Source organism: Epinephelus lanceolatus, chromosome 14, assembly GCF_041903045.1.
Source record: "Epinephelus lanceolatus isolate andai-2023 chromosome 14, ASM4190304v1, whole genome shotgun sequence".
Taxonomy (NCBI): Eukaryota; Metazoa; Chordata; class Actinopteri; order Perciformes; family Serranidae; genus Epinephelus; species Epinephelus lanceolatus.
In genome coordinates, this window is record NC_135747.1 from 32,329,495 (window position 1) to 32,348,330 (window position 18,836).

At 41.9% G+C, this 18,836-nt stretch overlaps 1 protein-coding gene across 2 annotated transcripts; it reads left to right on the plus strand.

Annotated features, from left to right (window-relative positions):
• The first annotated feature begins 1,939 nt into the window (after nt 1-1,939).
• Nucleotides 1,940-18,580, plus strand: asmtl (acetylserotonin O-methyltransferase-like). Of its 2 annotated transcripts, XM_033618209.2 has the most exons (16): nt 1,940-2,034; nt 2,671-2,787; nt 6,259-6,390; nt 6,469-6,516; nt 6,607-6,671; nt 6,765-6,829; nt 7,791-7,899; nt 8,296-8,635; nt 8,712-8,930; nt 10,441-10,603; nt 10,678-10,892; nt 10,988-11,120; nt 17,024-17,164; nt 17,298-17,420; nt 17,924-18,156; nt 18,358-18,580. In XM_033618209.2, the coding sequence occupies exons 2-15, from the start codon at nt 2,695-2,697 to the stop codon at nt 18,127-18,129; spliced, it is 2,052 nt and encodes a 683-aa protein (XP_033474100.1). In that variant the 5' UTR covers nt 1,940-2,034; nt 2,671-2,694; the 3' UTR covers nt 18,130-18,156; nt 18,358-18,580. The 2 variants fall into 2 exon arrangements, with proteins under 2 accessions (XP_033474100.1, XP_033474097.1); XM_033618206.2 differs by lacking the exon at nt 17,924-18,156.
• The last annotated feature ends 256 nt before the right edge of the window (nt 18,581-18,836 follow it).

Below are 18,836 nucleotides of genomic sequence, written 5' to 3' on the forward strand. Positions count from 1 at the left end.
ATCTGAGGGGACCCCTCCATTATTGACCCCATCAAACAAAATGGGGGCGCTAGAGAGCTAATTTCTTATCTAGGCCTAACCGCCATATGGATTTTTACTAAACTTGGTAGATATGTAGAACAGGACGCCTCAAGGTGGCTGGAGAAATTTAACTCTAATTGGCAACTGGGTGGTGCTATAACACCAGAAAAATGCTTAAAAATGGCTAAAATGCGACCATCGCTGTGGCTCCCCCTGTGGCCCAATGTTTGTTTTTTTATAATTTTTGGTATGACTAAGTCATGGTATGGTATGCTGCTGCAACAAGGGCTAGCTGCACCTTTCCCATGTGAACTACCAGTGCGCCCCACTTTTAAGTCAATACAACATATAAACACTTTAACTATCTGCCTTTCAACGTGCTACCTCAATCGTACTATCAAATTCACAAAAACTCTGTCTGAATACATTGCTCTTCTTAATGGGTTCAGCTGACTATTTAATCTGCAATTTCCTATGACCTGTATCCCAAACACACACCATGTGAAACTGTACGTGGGCAACTGTGCACTCAATGGGTATGGACTAGTTGATAAATTAAAGGATGCAGTCTCTGGCAGAAGTAATGTTGCCAAGATTTATAGATTATTATGTTGTATTTTTTCCAAATGTAGTGTATCCATAAAAGCACAATGGGGGAAAGATTTGGGTTTACATCTTACAGCAGACCAGTGGGAAGCTATTTTGAGTCACCCAAATTATTTGTCTAAATGTGTGAGGTATAAAATTATACAAATGAAGATTTTGTTCAGATCCTACATTACTCCACACTAACTCAAGAAAATGAACAGCAATGTTTCAGATAAGTGTTGGCATGGGTGTGGGATGACTGGTACTCTTATGCATTTACTGTGGCATTGCCCATTCTCCCACCACCTGCACAGAGTCCAGAGAGCATCCCAGGACAGAGCTGGCCTTCTTGATCACCTTGACACATTAACTTGTGCTTATACTTTGCTATTTGATTTGGTGTCCCTATCAGGTGATGGGGGATGTGGTTGTTCCCTTCCCAACCAAGGGTATTTGTTTTACCGTGTTGTGACATTCCCTAAACAAATGCACAATGCACAATGTGTGTTGGTGTTTGGCCATGTCGGCAACTTCTTACTGTTAACTTATACTATTGTATAGCTCCTTGAATTATCTGTGCTTGTTCTCCCTCTCCTCTCCTACCTTTAATTTTGAACTATGTTTTGTTTTTTTGCTGTGAACCTAGCTGGTCGAGAGGTGTCCACCAGGCCTTAGGGCTGCTGACTCCCTCTCTATGTCTTCAGTAGTGAACATGTTGTATATTTGTACTATTCTGCACTCTCTGTCCCATGCCTGGTCCTGGTGGGTTAGGGCTGGGCCCCTGACCTGCTGCCGCACAGCCGGGCAGGGGCTTAGTACCTTGCACACGGAACTGGGCCACTCCCTCTGTGTTGTGTGTGTATGTATGTACATGTGGTGTGTATTGTTTTTGTTGTATTGTGTAAGAAAAATACATATATATATATATATATTATATTTTCAAAAAAGTGTGTTTAATGTCTTTTTTTAGTTTCTTTTTTTTTTTTTCTTTTTTCTCTTTTTTTATTTATTCAACCTAAATACTCTGGCATGTTTGTTTGAATTTTGCACCATGGTTGCTGTTACTGTCAAAATGAGTGATATGTGCAATTTGTTCAATAAAATGTATTAAAAAATAGAAATAAAAATAAAGATAGAAATAAAAAAATTTAAAAAACATAAATTAAATTCAAACTAAAATAAAAATAGAAATAAATAAAAAAATAAATTAAAAATATAAATAAAAAAATATAAAAATAAAAATAGAAAACAAACAAACAAAAATAAAAATCTATGACCGCCAGTGTGCGAATCATCCGCTCATCCGCCTACGTCATTAACGTCATCACGTACGCGACGTCACACCGGTCGTCCTATCCTATCCAGCCTGTAGCAGGCGGCAGTAGGTGGCAGTTTCCTGACTGGAGCTGAGGAAAGCAGGAGCAGGTAGGTGAAACAGTCCACTGCATTATATACAGTAAGATAACACTCAGACCTTTAAACGTGCTTCTCTTAAATTAATGTGTTCTTTTAACCATGTCACTTTTGTTGGAGCTGAGCTCGCGAACCAACCTTTGCTGTAAGTTAGCGTATTAGCTGCTAGCTAACACCAAGTTATACTTTAGGAGAGCAGAGTTGTAAACTAAGTAACGGTATGTCGTATGTTATATTTATTATTACGTGACGTGATTAGCTTAAGCTACATTGAGTGTGTAGGCACAGTAAACACATTGGCATGGGTCACAGTCGTTTGGAAAACCTGTAACTTTATTTAAATGGCTAACATTCATTTCATGCTTAGAGTGGGTGGAGGTGTCTTTACAGCACAGCAGCTCATTGTGTTTAATGCATTATTCTTTTATGTATTTATGAGAAATATTGGCTTGGCTGCAACTAACTGCTATTTTTATTATAGATTAATCTTTCATCCCATAAAACTTATCAACTAAGGACCTAATCTTTTCAGGACTGTATGGACTTGTCCTCAATGACACAACTGGACAGCTGCAGTCATCTGACTCCCTATGGCTGAGACATGAACTAGGCCACATCTGTAATGTTTAACTCTGCTCATCACCGTAGGGGCGGTTAGACCAGAAGGCCACCATGGTGCTCAACCCTGTCATCTCCAAGCTCACCGGGAAACTGGTCGTGCTGGCAAGCGCTTCACCCAGGAGACTGGAGATCCTCAGCAATGCGGTATGTGTTAAAGTCATAAGAAGTGTGTATATATCATGACAACTGCACATTTTGTTTGATTGTGAACACATGAAATTGTACATATTGAATGGAGCTGGAAAAAGGTTTCTCTTCTGTAGTCCATGACTCTGCTTTCAGGACCAAAAACTTCTGACTTAGAGTCAAGCTGTCCATGTGAATGTATGAATCATATAAACACTTCTCAAACATTATTACAAAGTTAGTTTTTTTCATATGCCAAATAGTAGTTAATCAAACAAATGTAGGTGTATCTTACTTGTAAATATTTACCAATCCAGTCATGGCAAGCTCACCAATCCAGTCATGGCAAGCTCACAACAAAACAAGCCTGTGAAATCCAGGGCTGAATGAATCGGAAATGATTTGTTTGACCTGATAATAATGGTGTATTTATAACTCAGCAGATTAATCAGCTATACTGATATATTGACCCATATTAGCTTGTTGCAGATACTTTTGTATCGGTGTATAAGTTGGTCGACAAGTAACAAGAAACTGCAGCACAGAACACAAAATTTACAAACAATGTTTCGGCTGAATATGTGTACCACCAAAGAAAGCTGGTTTTTGTTTTTTGTTTTTTAACTATAAAATATCACACTCAGTATCTTAGTCACAATGTTTTTGTGGATATTCTGTTTCTGTGTAAAAGGATGATTCGGGTATTGAATTCGAAATTCAAAAAGGATGACGACTGATGAATAATAAAACAAATTCAGTGAGCCTCAGTGGTTCTTAGGTAGATGTACAAGTGCATTTCAATACAAATCTGATATCATACAGCATGTGTGCATTGACAGAGACATACCGAAAACTTAAAGTGTAAGTTTACATTTACCAGTCCCTCCAGAAAATCGCGTTCTTGCGATCGCAATAATTAACACAAATTCAACGAAAGACTGCAATATCTGCAGGGGCTTGCAATTTTTCAAAAGTCATTTGAAACGTCATCAGACGCATCATCAAATCGCGCTAATGGCATTGCAGTATGGAGAAATGCTCTGTATTGACATAAGAATTTGCACTGTTTAAATGCATACAATATGTGTTGAATGTATTAAAATGTTATGTTTACCAGGGCTTGAAGTTCTCCGGCACGGTGCCGGATTTCCGGCGCAGGGATATTCTGGTGCAGGAATATTTTTTTCTCGTGAATATTTTATCATCTTGCCGTAGCAACAGTGATTTAACCAGTCGTTTTAAAGCAAAGCAAAGTGATAGTTCCAATTACCAATGGTGTATCACATTACTCAAGGTAAACAAGGACTTCTAGCCAATCAGAGGCAGAATAGAACGGGCCTTAAGTTTTCACAGTCTCTCATTCAGTCATGCCACGGACACACCGGAAGCAGAACCGAAGCGCAGCGCCCAGCAGCGGAGGCAGTTTTCAGTCGGCGTCCATGTTAACCTATCTGACTGTCTACACAGGCCGGTGAGCAGAGCGGAGCGCCCGCGGAGGCTCGCGCACTGCAGCGCTTCAGTTCGGCATCTGGTCTATTTTTCACACGAGCCGTGAGCGCCTCTGTCAAGCTGGATAAAGCGGATCATACCAAACTGGAAGTCGGACACAGAAAAGACGAGAGAATCCGGCCAATTTTCAAAATAAAATAAATTTAAAAAATAAAAGCCTGTTTAATTATGATGTTGCTTGTCTGTCTATAAATATTTGTTCAGTTTGGTCTAGACACGAGAGAGATGAAAACGCACACACACACAGAGAGAGAGAGAGAGAGAGAGAGAAATGGCTACAGGTTGGGGGTTGCAATTCACACATACAGAAAGAGAAAGAGGTGGTGTGGTAGAGATAAGTGAGATGATTTGTGAAGCCACCAATGAGTTGTCACTTGCAAATTAGCTCAGTCAGATAGAAGATGCTCCTTGGTGTCAGAGGTTGTGAGTTCAAGCTTCAACTGATGTAAAACGTACATTTTAATGCGTTCTTGTTGTCTTCCTATTCTGCCACTTGTTGCTCAGAATTGCCTAAAATTGCCCGGCCCCAACCATTTCGTAGTAGCTGATGACCAAATTTTCCTTTTTTGGTGAACTGTTCATATTTCATTATTAAAAACCTTGAAATTGATATTCTAGCTCCTTGATGTGATACTTGATTGATACTCTCAAAGTGCACCAGATTAATTCGTTTAGACGTCAAATGTTCAAAATTTTCTTCCGCGGGGGGGGGGGGCATGCCCCCGGACCCCCCTAGCACAGAAGGCTCTCTAAAAAAAATTTCAGGCACAGGATTTTTTCTTGCTTCAAGCCCTGGTTTACAGAAGGTGTAGCTTACATGTTGTTTTACAGTCACATTGTCTGGTTTGAGAGAAACTAATTAAATAAAACTAAAGAAGAGAACTATAAAAAACATTTGCAGCTGTTTTTGTAATATTCAGTATGATGATTCAAGTGATTTTATGACTTATTTTTTTGAAGGTAGTAGTTTTAGATTTGCCGCAGTTTCCCGCAAAAAATCGCATAAAAATGCCACAATATGTATCACAATTTTTGACAAAAATTGGCCGCAAATTCAAGTCTTTTTTTGCCGCGAGATCCTGGAGGGACTGATTTACATGTATAAGTTTAAAGTATAAGTTTAGTTTACATGTTACTTTAAGCTTTTGGTATGTTTCTGTCCACCAGTGTGTCTACAGGTCCTTAAAAAGCCTAAAAATCTCTTAAATTAAGTTTTCTTAATATTAGGCCTTGAAAAGTCTTTCACTGTCTTAAATTCCGATTTGATGGGTCTTAAATATTTCTGCGAAAATTACAACAGCCTGACAGACCCAATGACTGCTTACAATCATTGGACACACCTAAGAATTGCAATAATAAATAGCATTAATAAATAGCATTAATGACAGTGATGAGATTTTGTTTTCTTTTTACATTAAACATATTAAACTTAAACTCACCCAATTGTTGTCATTTTGCCTTACTGTACATTTTAAACTGACATCAGTATTATATATATATATATATATATATATATATATATATATATACATATATATATATATATGAAATTTGTATTTCCATTGCAGGTTTGGTCTTAAATGTCATATAAGGTGGCCTTAAAAAGGTCTTAAAAAGCCTTAAATTTAACACATATGCTGTGCCAAACATTTCTCTGATTTCAGATTTGTGTTGCAGTAAACTTACATACATGTCTATATTTGCTCAGCCTCCCCACATCATACTGAATCCCGCTACTTTGGAGGAGTCAAAACAATGTTGTGTAATGCAGACTGTTAGGTTGGGACATCTACAAGGTCAACAGCTTATCTTAACCTCCAGACACCCACAGCCTCGACACATACATGCATGCTGACAATAAAGGACTCTCAGACCACACCATGAACATATACAGTGCACAAGTCATACATTTCTTCATATATAATATTTTTCTCTACCACAAGAGTATAATTTTATTGCTTTTTTTCTCTTGCACATCAGGGCTTAAGGTTTGAGGTGGTCCCATCCTGGTTTAAAGAAACTCTGGACAAGGGACTTTTCAAGGCACCTCATGAGTATGCTGTTGAGACAGCCAAACAGAAGGCCCTGGAGGTGGCCAGGAGGATGCCCTTTGTGAGTTAAGCTCCTTTTTGTGTGACAGTGTATGTTACCCTGTTGAGTGATGTGTCGATAATATTTTCTTTGCTTCAGAAACACCTGAAGACTCCAGACATAGTAATCGGAGCAGACACTATTGTGGTAAGAGCTTTGCGAATTTTATCTGTCTACTCTGTCTACGCTACACTCTAAATTCACTTTGGCTACTATTTTTAATTTATTTAATTTTAGACTATAGATGGCATGATTCTGGAGAAACCAGCTGACAAAGATGATGCTTACAGGATGCTCTCAAGGTGAGAGTTGTCATTGTTGTTTCTAACTTTAGAAACAAAACAAACGGACAGGATGTTTTTCACAGGCTCTGTCTTCTTTATTTTCTCTTCCAGTTTAAGTGGTAAAGAGCACAGTGTCTTCACTGGTGTAGCTATTGTCCTCTGCCATGAGAAAGAGAGTAAGTACCAACTGATAATGGTTAGACTTACAATTTGTCCTGTGCAGAAACTCACTAAGGAAAACTTGTTAGAACCGTTAAAAAGAAGTGTTACAATGAAGGATGTTCATATTGAATGTGGCTTTAGTTTCAAATAATGAGGTAACATATGTAGAAGCAATCCCTGTCAGCATGAAACCTCTGGTTTCCCACTGTCCTGAACACACCATTTACAAGAGGTTTATCTACTCTGGCTACACTATGATGTCATAGTGTGCAGGATTTCTTTATGTGGTCATCTGGTCATACTCTTTTAAGACCCTGACACACCAGAGTCAGGGTCAAAGTTTGGCCATTGGCCATTGGCTGCATGACAGTTAAGCGGCCTTGTACATGAAGATAAACACTTAAAACACTTAATAGTTTAACCGACTAATATTTCTTGTACGGGCGTTTTAATCGTTTAGACGACTAATCACGCACATCCCTGGTGTGTTCATGTGCAAGTTTTTGGCTGAGGCACATCGACATGAGGTGGCAAAGCAGAGGGTTCTCATCACTGCTAGTTCTCCGTCAGTTTGGTGTGTCTGGCCCTTTAAAGTCATTCCCCGGCCGTGGTGATGGTGCAGAAAACCCAGAAACACTGACCAATCTGAGCAGACTGGGCTTTGTTTTAAAGAGACAGATGCTAGACGAAGCCTTCTCAGACAGAGGGTGAATACAGGTGTTCCGGCACAAACAGTATGAGAAACATTAAGTATTTTTTTTTTAGCGTTAAAGCATATAAAACAACCTTAAATACAATTATGAACCTTAAAATGAGCACAATACGCCCCCTTTAAATGTCCAGCAAGAATATGCGAGGAGAAACTGAGCAGTAATGTACTGTAGATTGCATACTAATCTACTAAACATATATGGAGGGCTTTACTGGCCAAATGTCGTGCACACGTTTCATTTTTAAACCTCTCCTCCCCCCCAGACGAAGAAGTAGATTATCAGTTGATTGACTTCTACGAAGAAACAAAGGTGAAGTTTGCTGATCTGTCAGAGCAGATGCTGTGGGAGTACATCAATAGCGGTGAACCCATGTGAGTATGGACGTTTGAACTTTCACATATTTCTAATAGCTATTGATTTCTCTTAGTGTAGTAACGTAACCGAGCATTCATTCAGTGGATGACTGTCAGTGGGTGGGAGCTTCATGAACCTGTTGCTTTTTGGACTTTGATGCTTTGAGTTTTGTTCTATCTGTGTTTGCCTTGTCCTGTTTGACGGGGAGCATGTCAGCAAAAATGTAGATCTCTACGTGGGTCAATGAGAGTGCATTGTTTGATTAGTTCTGCATTTGAAGAATAAGAAGAAGAAGAAGAAGCAGAAGTATAATACAAACAACCACTGTGTACATGAGTGCAAGTGCTTTTGTATGAATTGAGTATTATTGTAACTGTCGCTGTACAAGTGAAATGTTTGCGTCTGTGTGTCAGGGACAAGGCAGGAGGCTACGGCATTCAGGCCCTCGGCGGGATGCTGGTTGAGTACGTCCATGGAGACTTCCTCAATGTTGTGGGTTTCCCCCTCAATCGCTTTTGCAAACAGCTGGACCTTATTTACAACTGCTGTACTTCCTTCTTGGACCAAGAGAGTGCGCCTGTGCAGCTGAGTCACAACAGCACTCCCATAACCTCCATACTCACTCAGCCCTCACCCAGCCTGCCAGCTCAGTCCAGCCACAGTCCCAGCTCTTCAGCCAAACACAACTCCTCATCCAGCTCATCTGCCAAGCATACACACCAGAATTGCTCTTCCGCCAGTCCCGCCCATAAAGTTAGTTTTCTCACCCTACGAGCACAGTGTCACCTTTCATTTGTCATTATTTGTAAGTAACAGCCTCCTCTTGTAGGTGAAAAGAAAAGGCAGTCAAAGTGAAGTGGATGAGAGTCCCTGGGCATTGGTCAACAGCCTTTCTGAACACACAGAATCTGAGAATACAACACTACCGCCGATGACCAGCAGAGGGCAGACGATAGAGCTCAATGTGACAGAGCATGAGGACAGTGAGCCAGAAAAAGAGGACCTGCAGCGAATGATGGGTCTGATGGATGGATTCAAAGCCTCAAAGGTAATTAGAGTTAACAGGGTGTCCACAGGTACAGAAAAAGTCTTAAAATATCCTAATTTCAACATTTCAACATAACATTTAAAAAATAACACACTTTATAAATATTACGCCTTCAGAGTCTTTAAATAGACTAAAATTTGAAACTGTTAAGTCTTAATTGCCACAGACATTTTTCATTTATTAGTCTGTTAATTATTGTCAAAATGAGTACTGTCTTTTTACTTTATACTTGCACTTACTTAGCTCTACTAACTATAATAAAACCTACTTCTGCACAGGATCACAGATATACTTACCTTTATACTTACCTGCAATGCTTGAATAAGAAAATAATAATAATAATAATCTTTATTTATAGAGCGCTTTTCAAAACAGAGTTACAAAGTGTTTTACATGTCAATAATTAAAACAGACAAGATGTGAAAACAACAACTTTTAAAAGAACTGGTAAGAAAAAGACAATTCGTCCAAAAATCTGTCTTAAATTTGGTTGAAATTATCTTAAAAAGGTCTTAAAAAGAAGCATTATGTTGAGGTGTCTAATACCTGTAGACACTCTGGATAAAACATGTCCGATAACACTGTTTTAATTTGGTTGCAATGGCATATTAATCTTTAGTTAGCTTATATTTTAGGTACAACTTTTTTTTAAATTGCTTCTCGGAAATGCACTGAATTCAGGTGAAAAACCTTATTTTAAGGCCTTTTTTAAAACTCGAAAGGATTTCTTTTGAGTCTGTACGGGGAGTTTTGAGCGCATGATCCCAGTCAGCACTTGATCTCTGCGTCAAGGAGGCGGTGGGCCTGGTGTTAGACGGTCTGCTATACTTATATTTCTGGAGTTTAGTTGCCGCTTCGTAGGGAGCACTTGGGATATGAATGAACTTGTTTGTAGATCAGCGCTGTTTCAGTTATTTAAAAAAAGGAAAAGCTGAGCAGGAGCTCAGTAAAAGACGTCTCACTCCATTATTCGCTCTCTAGTGCCCTCTTTTAAGCCTTTTTTTTAATGTAAAACTTTGTACATAAGTAGGAATGTAGCACAGCATGGAAGTGCAATAAAGATGTTTTGTCCCTAAAATCAATGAATAAACATGATAGATAATTGTGATTATCAATTTTCCTCAATCATACACTCCTATTGATAGATTGATACCACTTTTATATATGTGTGCATTAAATATAAAGCTACAACCCAGACGTCAGCCTAGCAGGCATAAAAATAGGGAGCACAGGGAAAAGCAATTGTAGAAGTTAAACAAATCACTTCTACCAGCTCCTCTAAATCTCAGCAACTAACATGTTGAACCTTGTTTGTTTAACCTGTCCAACGGAAGTGTAAAAAGGAGAAGTTGTGGGTTTCACTGCACTTTTTTTTTTCTTAGACCTATGCATGTGTGTGTCTTGATCTGCACAGTCTGCAAGCAGGAAGTCTAAAATTACATATCGTATTCATAGAAATAAAATTACTCTTTGCTTCTGTATCCATTCTGCCATTCTCAAAATGTCCCAGGCACTGTTTACCGCATCCAAGATGTGCGTGTTTGACCTGCTACAAAGCAGACCAGGGCTGGATGCAGCACAGGTGGCCCAGGAGATCAAAGCCTCAGTGAAGGGCACTGAATGCCTGCTGGAAGCCTGCGTGTCACTGGGACTGTTGAAGAGCAAACAAAGAAGTGAGTCAGCCCTCACCTCTGTTGAGATAACATTTAATATTTAACTTCAAATTAACTTCCCACACGTTTTATAGTGTCTGTACTCGAAGCGGGCCAGAGGCCAGGGTACGAGAACACAGATCTGGCCACGCGCTTTTTGCTGTCAGACGCTCCTTTCTCGCTGCGGGGCTACATCCAGCACTGCAACGACACAGTGTGGCCTCTCTTCTCCCACCTGGAGAGAGCTGTGCAGGAGGGGGCCAATCAGCGCGAGAGGGCTTTTGGCAAAGCGTCCAAGAATATGTTTCAGGTGACTGTCTCCAAGTTCAGCCAAGTGAAGGGAGAAAACATTTGAAAATATTTTGCAGATGCTATTTTTTTTACATCATTTGTTTCTGTTTAAAGGATACCTTCTACAACAGTCAAGAAGTCAAGCTGAGATTCATGAATGCCATGCACAGCATCGCTAAGGTTACGGGAAAGGCTGTCGCAACAGCCTTTGACCTTTCCAGTTTTAAAACTGCCTGCGACCTTGGAGGTAAGGGACGGTCGTAAAGCTGTAAAAGTCCACTATTGGATTAAGGGGATAAATGTAAAAGCCTCCTGAACAATGAACACTAAGGGAATTCTAACCAGGAGAAGTTTCAGCTGTTGCCTAGTTCAGAGCAATGTTTCACGACGAGACGAAACTGTTTTAGAACGTTGCAGAGAAATGTTTCAGTGGTTTGAACTGGCCGGTCTGAGCCCCACTTAAGTCATTAAGGTCACCCCCCCCCCCCGCCCTCTGTTTCCATCCTCACAGTGTGCAGGTGTGGGACAGTGGGTCGCTGCTGCTGCTCGCTGTGTGTGCTTATTGATCCCCTCACACACACATTCTCATTGACTAACTTATTGGAGCTGCTTACTTCATTCAAATAAACACAAGAAGTTTGTGCTCTAATAAAAAAAAAAAAAAAAAAGGGATCAGCGCTCAGTGAATAATCCTCCTAAGCCCTACGATAAGCTATTATGGCAAGGCTTAACTATACAGACCCGTGAGCAGTGATAACTAACATGTCTTTGGGGTCATCGGGTGGGAACCTCCTTTCACCGGTGTTTCGTCTAGTTAGTCCCACGACACCTCCAGGAGGCTAGACAGTGATCTCTGGCGTCCCAGAGACACTCCCCTAATGCCAGGTCTCACTGCTCCCCGCACTAACCGAACAACCTCCTTTACCTTACCTATACTACCACAGAGGAGGTAGACCCAGGGAAGGAAGCCTTGTTAGGCTATCACACTCCCCCGCCGGGTTAGGCTGTACAGTCTACCTCCCCAGGACGAGCCCTCACAACAATGACACCTCCAGGAGGCTGGACAGTGATCTCAGCCCAAACAGCACTGCCAACTTCAACCAAGCCCAGGCTCCGTTTATGCGAGCTCCAGGCAGAAGCAATGCTGATACTACCTTTACTAGCACATTCACCATACTCTATTTCACACGCTACATAGCATAACTACAATGTAAACTAAAGTTAAAGGAGATAAATGAACTCACAGGATCAGCAAACACACTCACTTTGCAGCATGGTCTCAAACAAAATGGATTCAAATAGGCCACTCCCACACTTAAATAACCTTCCTCTTCCTGGATTTCCTTCTTACTTACACATGGCTTTCTCAGCCCAAACAGCACTGCCATCTTCAACCAAACCCAGGCTCCATACATGCGAGCTCCAGGCAGAAGCAATGCTGATACTAGCTTTCCTGTCACATTCACCATACTCTATTTCACACACTACATAGCATAACTACAATATAAGCTAAAGTTAAAGGAGCTAACTGGACTTACAGGATCAGCAAGCACACTCACCTTGCCGCATGGCCTCAAACAAAATGGATTCCAATAGGCCACTCCCACACTTAAATACTTCCTCTTCCTGGATTTCTCCTGACAGGAAGTGGATCTCTCCACCTGATCTCAAGGAGTTATGTGCCCTGCTTAGTAGTTCCCCCTGCTGGCCCCCAGCTGACATTATTTCTTCTGTAATAGATAAACTGGCTGCATTTAATTGCTTCATCTGACATTTCCCTCACTGTCTTCCTCAAATTCTGTCCCCGCACTCCGAGTTCCCCCAGGAGTGAGACAGTTGATCTTGCTATGAATCCCCTACACCCCACTTCCACTGGACAAATCCTAGTCTTCCATCCTCGCTGCTCAGCTTCTGCTCCTAAGTCTGCATATCTAAGCTTTTTTCTTTCATAGGCTTCTTCCACTGAGTCTTCCCAAGGAACTGTCAGCTCAATGAAATAAACTATCTGTTGACTCACTGACCACAACACTAAGTCAGGCTTCTGCCTGGTACAGACTATTTCCTGAGGAACAACAAGCTTTCCCCCTAAATCTACTTGCATTTCCCAATCACAAGCACCTTCTAGGCGGCCACACCCTTGCCTCCTCACTAACTTATCCCTTCTGTATTTCTCTCCCTCACGGACAAACTGAATTACTAAGCCCCTATCCTTAACACCTTCTGAATTCACCTGTCTTCGTTTCCCTTCAATGCCTGCAGCTAAACATTTCAACACCTGATTATGTCGCCATGTATATCGGCCTTGTGACAAGCCAACTTTACAGCCTGACAAAATATGCTTTAAAGTTGCGGTACGTGAACACAATGGGCATGATGGGTCCTCATTTACCCACAGTTTTAGGTTCTGGGGGGTTGGTAACACATCGTATGTAGCCCCTACCAGGAATCTAATACGATTCTCCTCCATACTCCACAGGTCCCTCCAACTAAGCTTCCTCTTCTCTACACTTTCCCAATTCAACCACTGTCCCTGTTTAGCCTGGGCCACTACCTTTGCACCCCTTACTATCTCTTCCTGTCTGCGTATCTGTTCTACAACCAGCTTTCTTTTATCTTTGAGGCCTGCTGTATTCCATACCGGTTTACCTGAGCCAAGCCCCAGGCCTCCCCGGCCAAACTGAACATTACCTACAATCTCTGCATGTCTAAGCTGCCTCTGCCTCCTGAACTGCCGATCTTGGGTTCCACTTCCTCCCCTTGGTTGGATTTGGAACCACACTCCTAACTACCACGTCCTTACTCCCAGATAACAAGAGCTCTGTCCTGACCTTGGTACATTTAAATTCCTCTGTTAAACTAGATACTGGCAGCTGAAGTATCCCTTTTCCATACAATGCAACACTACTTAGGCACCTAGGAGCGCCCAACCACTTCCTAATGTAGGAGCTAACCAACCTTTCCATTCTTTCCACAACAGATATTGGAATTTCATAAACTGACAATGGCCACATTAACCTAGGATATAGGCCAAATTGCAAACACCACAACTTCAACTTTCCTGGAAGTTCTGATTTATCTATTCTATCCAATCCTTCAGCCACATCTTTTCTAAATTTCACCACCTGTTCCTTATCATTCAACTCTACATTGTAGCACCTACCTAAGCTCTTTACTGACTTTTCCCTAATTGTTGGGATGTCCTCATCATCTATGACAAACTTCCTATCACTTAACTTCCCTCTACATATCGAGATGCTTCTAGATTTACTAGGCTTGATTTTCATGCTGGCCCACTTGAGGTTCTTATTTACCTTCTCTAGTAGCCTCTTTGTACATGGCATTGTTGTGGTCACCAGTGTCATGTCATCCATGTAAGCCCTAACTGGTGGAAGATGCAACCCATTCTGCCGTCTCTCCCCACCTACCACCCACTTAGAAGCCCTGATGATTACTTCCATTGCCATAGTAAATGCTAATGGAGAAATTGTACACCCTGCCATGATGCCTATTTCTAGCCTCTGCCAACCTGTTGTGAAACCTGCTGTACTTAGACACAACCTAATATCCTGAAAATATGCTTTCACTAAGTTAACAACTACCTGTGGCACTCTGAAGTAGTCAAACGCACTCCAAATGAGGCTGTGCGGTACTGAACCAAACGCATTTGCAAGATCTAAAAATATTACATGTAGGTCCCTTTTGTTAATCTTCGCTGCCTGAATCTGGTGCCAGATCATGCTAGTATGCTCTAAACACCCTGAAAAACCTGGTATTCCTGCCTTCTGCACCATGGTATCTATTAAGCTATTCCTTTCTAAGTAGCTAGCTAGTCTCTGCGCTACTACACTAAAGAAAATCTTCCCCTCCACATTCAAGAGAGAAATCATCCGGAACTGGCTCAGGTCCACAGACTCCTTCTCCTTAGGAATGAGGACACCCCCTGCCCTACGCCATGCTCTTGGTATAATTTGTTTTTCCCAAACTATTCTTAGCTGTTTCCACAAAAATTTAAGGGTATCAGGCGCACTTTTATAAACCCGGTAGGGGACTCCATTAGGCCCTGGGGCCGAAGAAGCCTTTGCACGCCTGACCACCTCCTGAACTTCCTTCCACCTAGGTGGCCTGACATCCATCTCATGCTCTATCCCTCCTAATGGAGGGATATCAGGTGGGAAACCTACTATCCTATTCTTCTCCAAATCTGAATACGTGTTTCTCAAATATTCTTCAACCTCTAACCTTTCTGCTTTAAGCTGCCCTCCCTTTTCCTGGCTGAACAATCCTTTAACAAACTTAAAAGGGTCCCTGACAAAACCTGTTCTAGCATATTCCTTCTTCCTCCTCTTTTTCCTGAGATGCTCCGCCCTTCTAAGAACTGCTAGCCTGCTTCTCAACTCCTCTTGCAACACCTTAATTCCCTCCCTTTCTTCTTCTGTAGCCTTTTTCCACTGCTTTCTTAACTGTCTCCTTTCCTTGACTAACTTCTCTATTTCTCTCTGCCGCCTAGACTTACCTGACTGTACCCTCTCACTCCTCTTTCTCTCATGCACCCCAAACCTCTCTACACCATATGAATACATTATATCTCCCATCTTTTCTAACCTTTGTATTGCATTTCCTCTAAGCCTACTCAAGATTACTGACAAGTCTCTATTAACTATCTCCCATTCTTTACTGTCATTTGCTCTAGGCCATCTAACTCTAACCTTTTGCTCCATAGTTCTTTCTCTGGCTAGCATACTGGCCTCAGTGTCACCTGCATCCTCTCTTACTACCCCCTCCTCCTCAGTGGCAGCGTTACTGATATCCTGCGAACTGTGGTTTTCTACCTGCCGCTGGACTTCATCCGACTGACTCGACTGACTTCTTAGGAAGTACTGATCAATGCGGCTACTCTGCCCTTTCTTTGCCACACACTTCTTCTTTCCCTGATGAGTTCTGAGGCCTTTCACTGATGTTACTTTCTGCCAGCCGCAAGGACAAACCTGAAGCATCTTGTTCTCAACTATGCTACTTTTGCCCTCTACAGATGCGCTCACCTTGCCCTGAGTGCTGCTAATTCTAGCACTGGTGGATAGGTCCGTGCCCCTATCCTTCACTGAGTCACCGGTCCAAGTCATAGTCGTGTCCTTTCCAATGTCTGTTACCGTGTAATCCACCTGTGAGTCATCTTCCACCCCTGCTCTCGCTGACTCTTGGGATATTTTCCCTATGTTGGCTGTAGCTAATTTTGGTTGTAATAAGGCTGCTAGGCCTCACCACTGCTACCATGGGTTGCTAACCCATGCCAGCACCGCTGGGGTCTTTTCCCTCCTGTCAGCTGTCTTTCCAAGCGGTCACATGGTCTTTCCCTTGTTGTCAGCTGCCCTATTCACAGCAGTCACTAGCTGGGCTAGTTCTGAATTCAAATAAACACAAGAAGTTTGTGCTCTAATTAAAAAAAAAAAAGAAAAAGGGATCAGCGCTCAGTGAATAATCCTCCTAAGCCCTACGATAAGCTATTATGGCAAGGCTTAACTATACAGACCCGTGAGCAGTGATAACTAACATGTCTTTGGGGTCATCGGGTGGGAACCTCCTTTCACCGGTGTTTCGTCTAGTTAGTCCCACGACACCTCCAGGAGGCTAGACAGTGATCTCTGGCGTCCCAGAGACACTCCCCTAATGCCAGGTCTCACTGCTCCCCGCACTAACCGAACAACCTCCTTTACCTTACCTATACTACCACAGAGGAGGTAGACCCAGGGAAGGCCTTGTTAGGCTATTGTGCCTGCTTTGTTTCTGTTTTCACCGTTTCATCACTACTACAAATGCAGCTGTAGCCAGTATCTCACTATCGCTATCCTCATTCATATTTTAAGAAGCTACAAATTATATTCAGCCACAAAATGAGCCTGAAAAGCTGCAAATCAGAACATAAGTACAGAGAGTTGTTGCATTAAGATGATACACTTCATTTAGTTGCATTGGTGTGAACCAGCAGGTTTTTAGAACGCTGCAGAACAGCGTGTTGCAAGTAGCTGTCTGTTTCATCTCGACTTTTTGCGAATCTTTGGTCTGAACTGGGCTTAACACATTGGACCTTTAAATCCCCGAGTAATAAACCAGTCTTGTATATGTATACATCATCTTGTTTTTGTTTTTTCCAAGGCTGCACAGGTGCCATGGCTTACGAGTTCACTAAAGCTCACCCTGGGCTGTCTGTGACAGTGTTCGACTTGCCATCTGTTGTTGAGATGAGCGAGCATTTCCAGCCGCAGCAGACAAACAACAGGGTGTCATTTGTAGCAGGTGTGTATCTGTGTCAAAACACAGTCTTGGCTGTCGATGATCAATGACAGAAAGTTATCTTAAATGTCCAGTATCTTAGATATCGAAGTAACTCACTCACTCACTCATGGCTTTGTTTTGTCTGCATGAACAGGAGACTTCTTTAACAATGAGTTGCCCAAAGCAGACTTGTACATCCTGGCGAGAATTCTTCATGACTGGCCTGATGAGAAGGTGCATGTTCTGCTGAGTAAAATCGCGGATGCGTGCACACCAGGTAAATTTAATCTTTTTAACTGCATGTTTTGACTAAACAATGAATGCTAACACATTTTATATGTGTATAAGTAAAGCAGTCACAGGCCAGTGAAACTTTGGAGTCTGCAGTTATCGATCTCTATAGCATGACTGTGGTGACTGAGTTAGTTCCCACATTCTGATAAAATCAGCATCTGATAAAGTCAGATGCTGTGTTGTTTGGTTTCAGCAATCTGCAGACTCTAAGGCCTCAGCTGAACCGCTGCTGTAAACCTGATACTGTCAGTGTTCAACTGATTTAGAATGTGTGATTAAATCTGTTATTTTGTGATATATAAAACAACACTGGCAAGAAGCTAGCCAAGCCAAAATACCAGTTTGGTATATTTGGTTTCCTCCTTGATCTTTATATTTTGCCTGAAGCAAAGGCATGCAAGGGGATAAGAGGTTACAAAACTACCACTATTGTTCTGTTAAGTTGTACATCTGCATACACATCATGCACTTGCACCATGCCGCCAGGCTGTGGACTCCTGCTGAGTGAGATCTTCCTGGATGAAGACAGAAGCGGCCCGAGTCGTGGGCTGCTCCAGGCCCTCAGCATGAGCGAGGGGAAGCAGAGGAGCGCGCCAGAATACAGTCTGCTTTTGAAGAGCCACGGTTTTGAAACGGCACATGTCATACATACAGAGAACCTTCTGGATGCTATGCTCTGCATCAAAGCGTGACTGATCCTCAGCAACACTATAAGGAAGGTCTTGTGATATATTGTATACTGTAGGCAACATTTGGCAAAATCAAGGCCTGAAGTCTGGAATGTTTTAAGATGAAGTGTGAGTCTGTAACGTGGTGATCCGATACAGACTGATCAGGATATTGTTTTGTATGTCTGATCGGACATTTGATAATGTTCCTTTGAACTTGGTTGTTGAACAGTCTCTTCTGTTGGGCCATAGGATGCGCAGTGCTCATAGCTGAGACCATGTTGGACGGACTGACACCCTACTCTGCCCTGCAGTCTCTGAACATGCTTGCCCAGACCGAGGGAGTAGAGAGGACAGAGAGCCAGTACGCAGACTTGCTGAGCAAACATGGATTTGGGGACATGCGTGTGGTTCACACTAAGAACTTCCTTGATGCTTTTATTGCCATTAAAATGTAGCATCTGAATCATGCAAACAGATCCTTGTGTATTTTATTCATTTCACTGTGGCAGGTGGTCTTAATTCAGTTTTTGGAACTTTAATCAGTCCTCTAAAGGTCACACCACAACAGATAAAATCAAATCTTACTGACACAAAAGTACAAGCAGTCGCATAAACACCATGCAACTCTTTTTGACTCTTCTATGATTTGATGTAGTGTGAAGTCTGCTGAGTTCATCACGCCACCGCAGTGTTATACATATCATATATATCTTGCTCGTGGTGCAGCT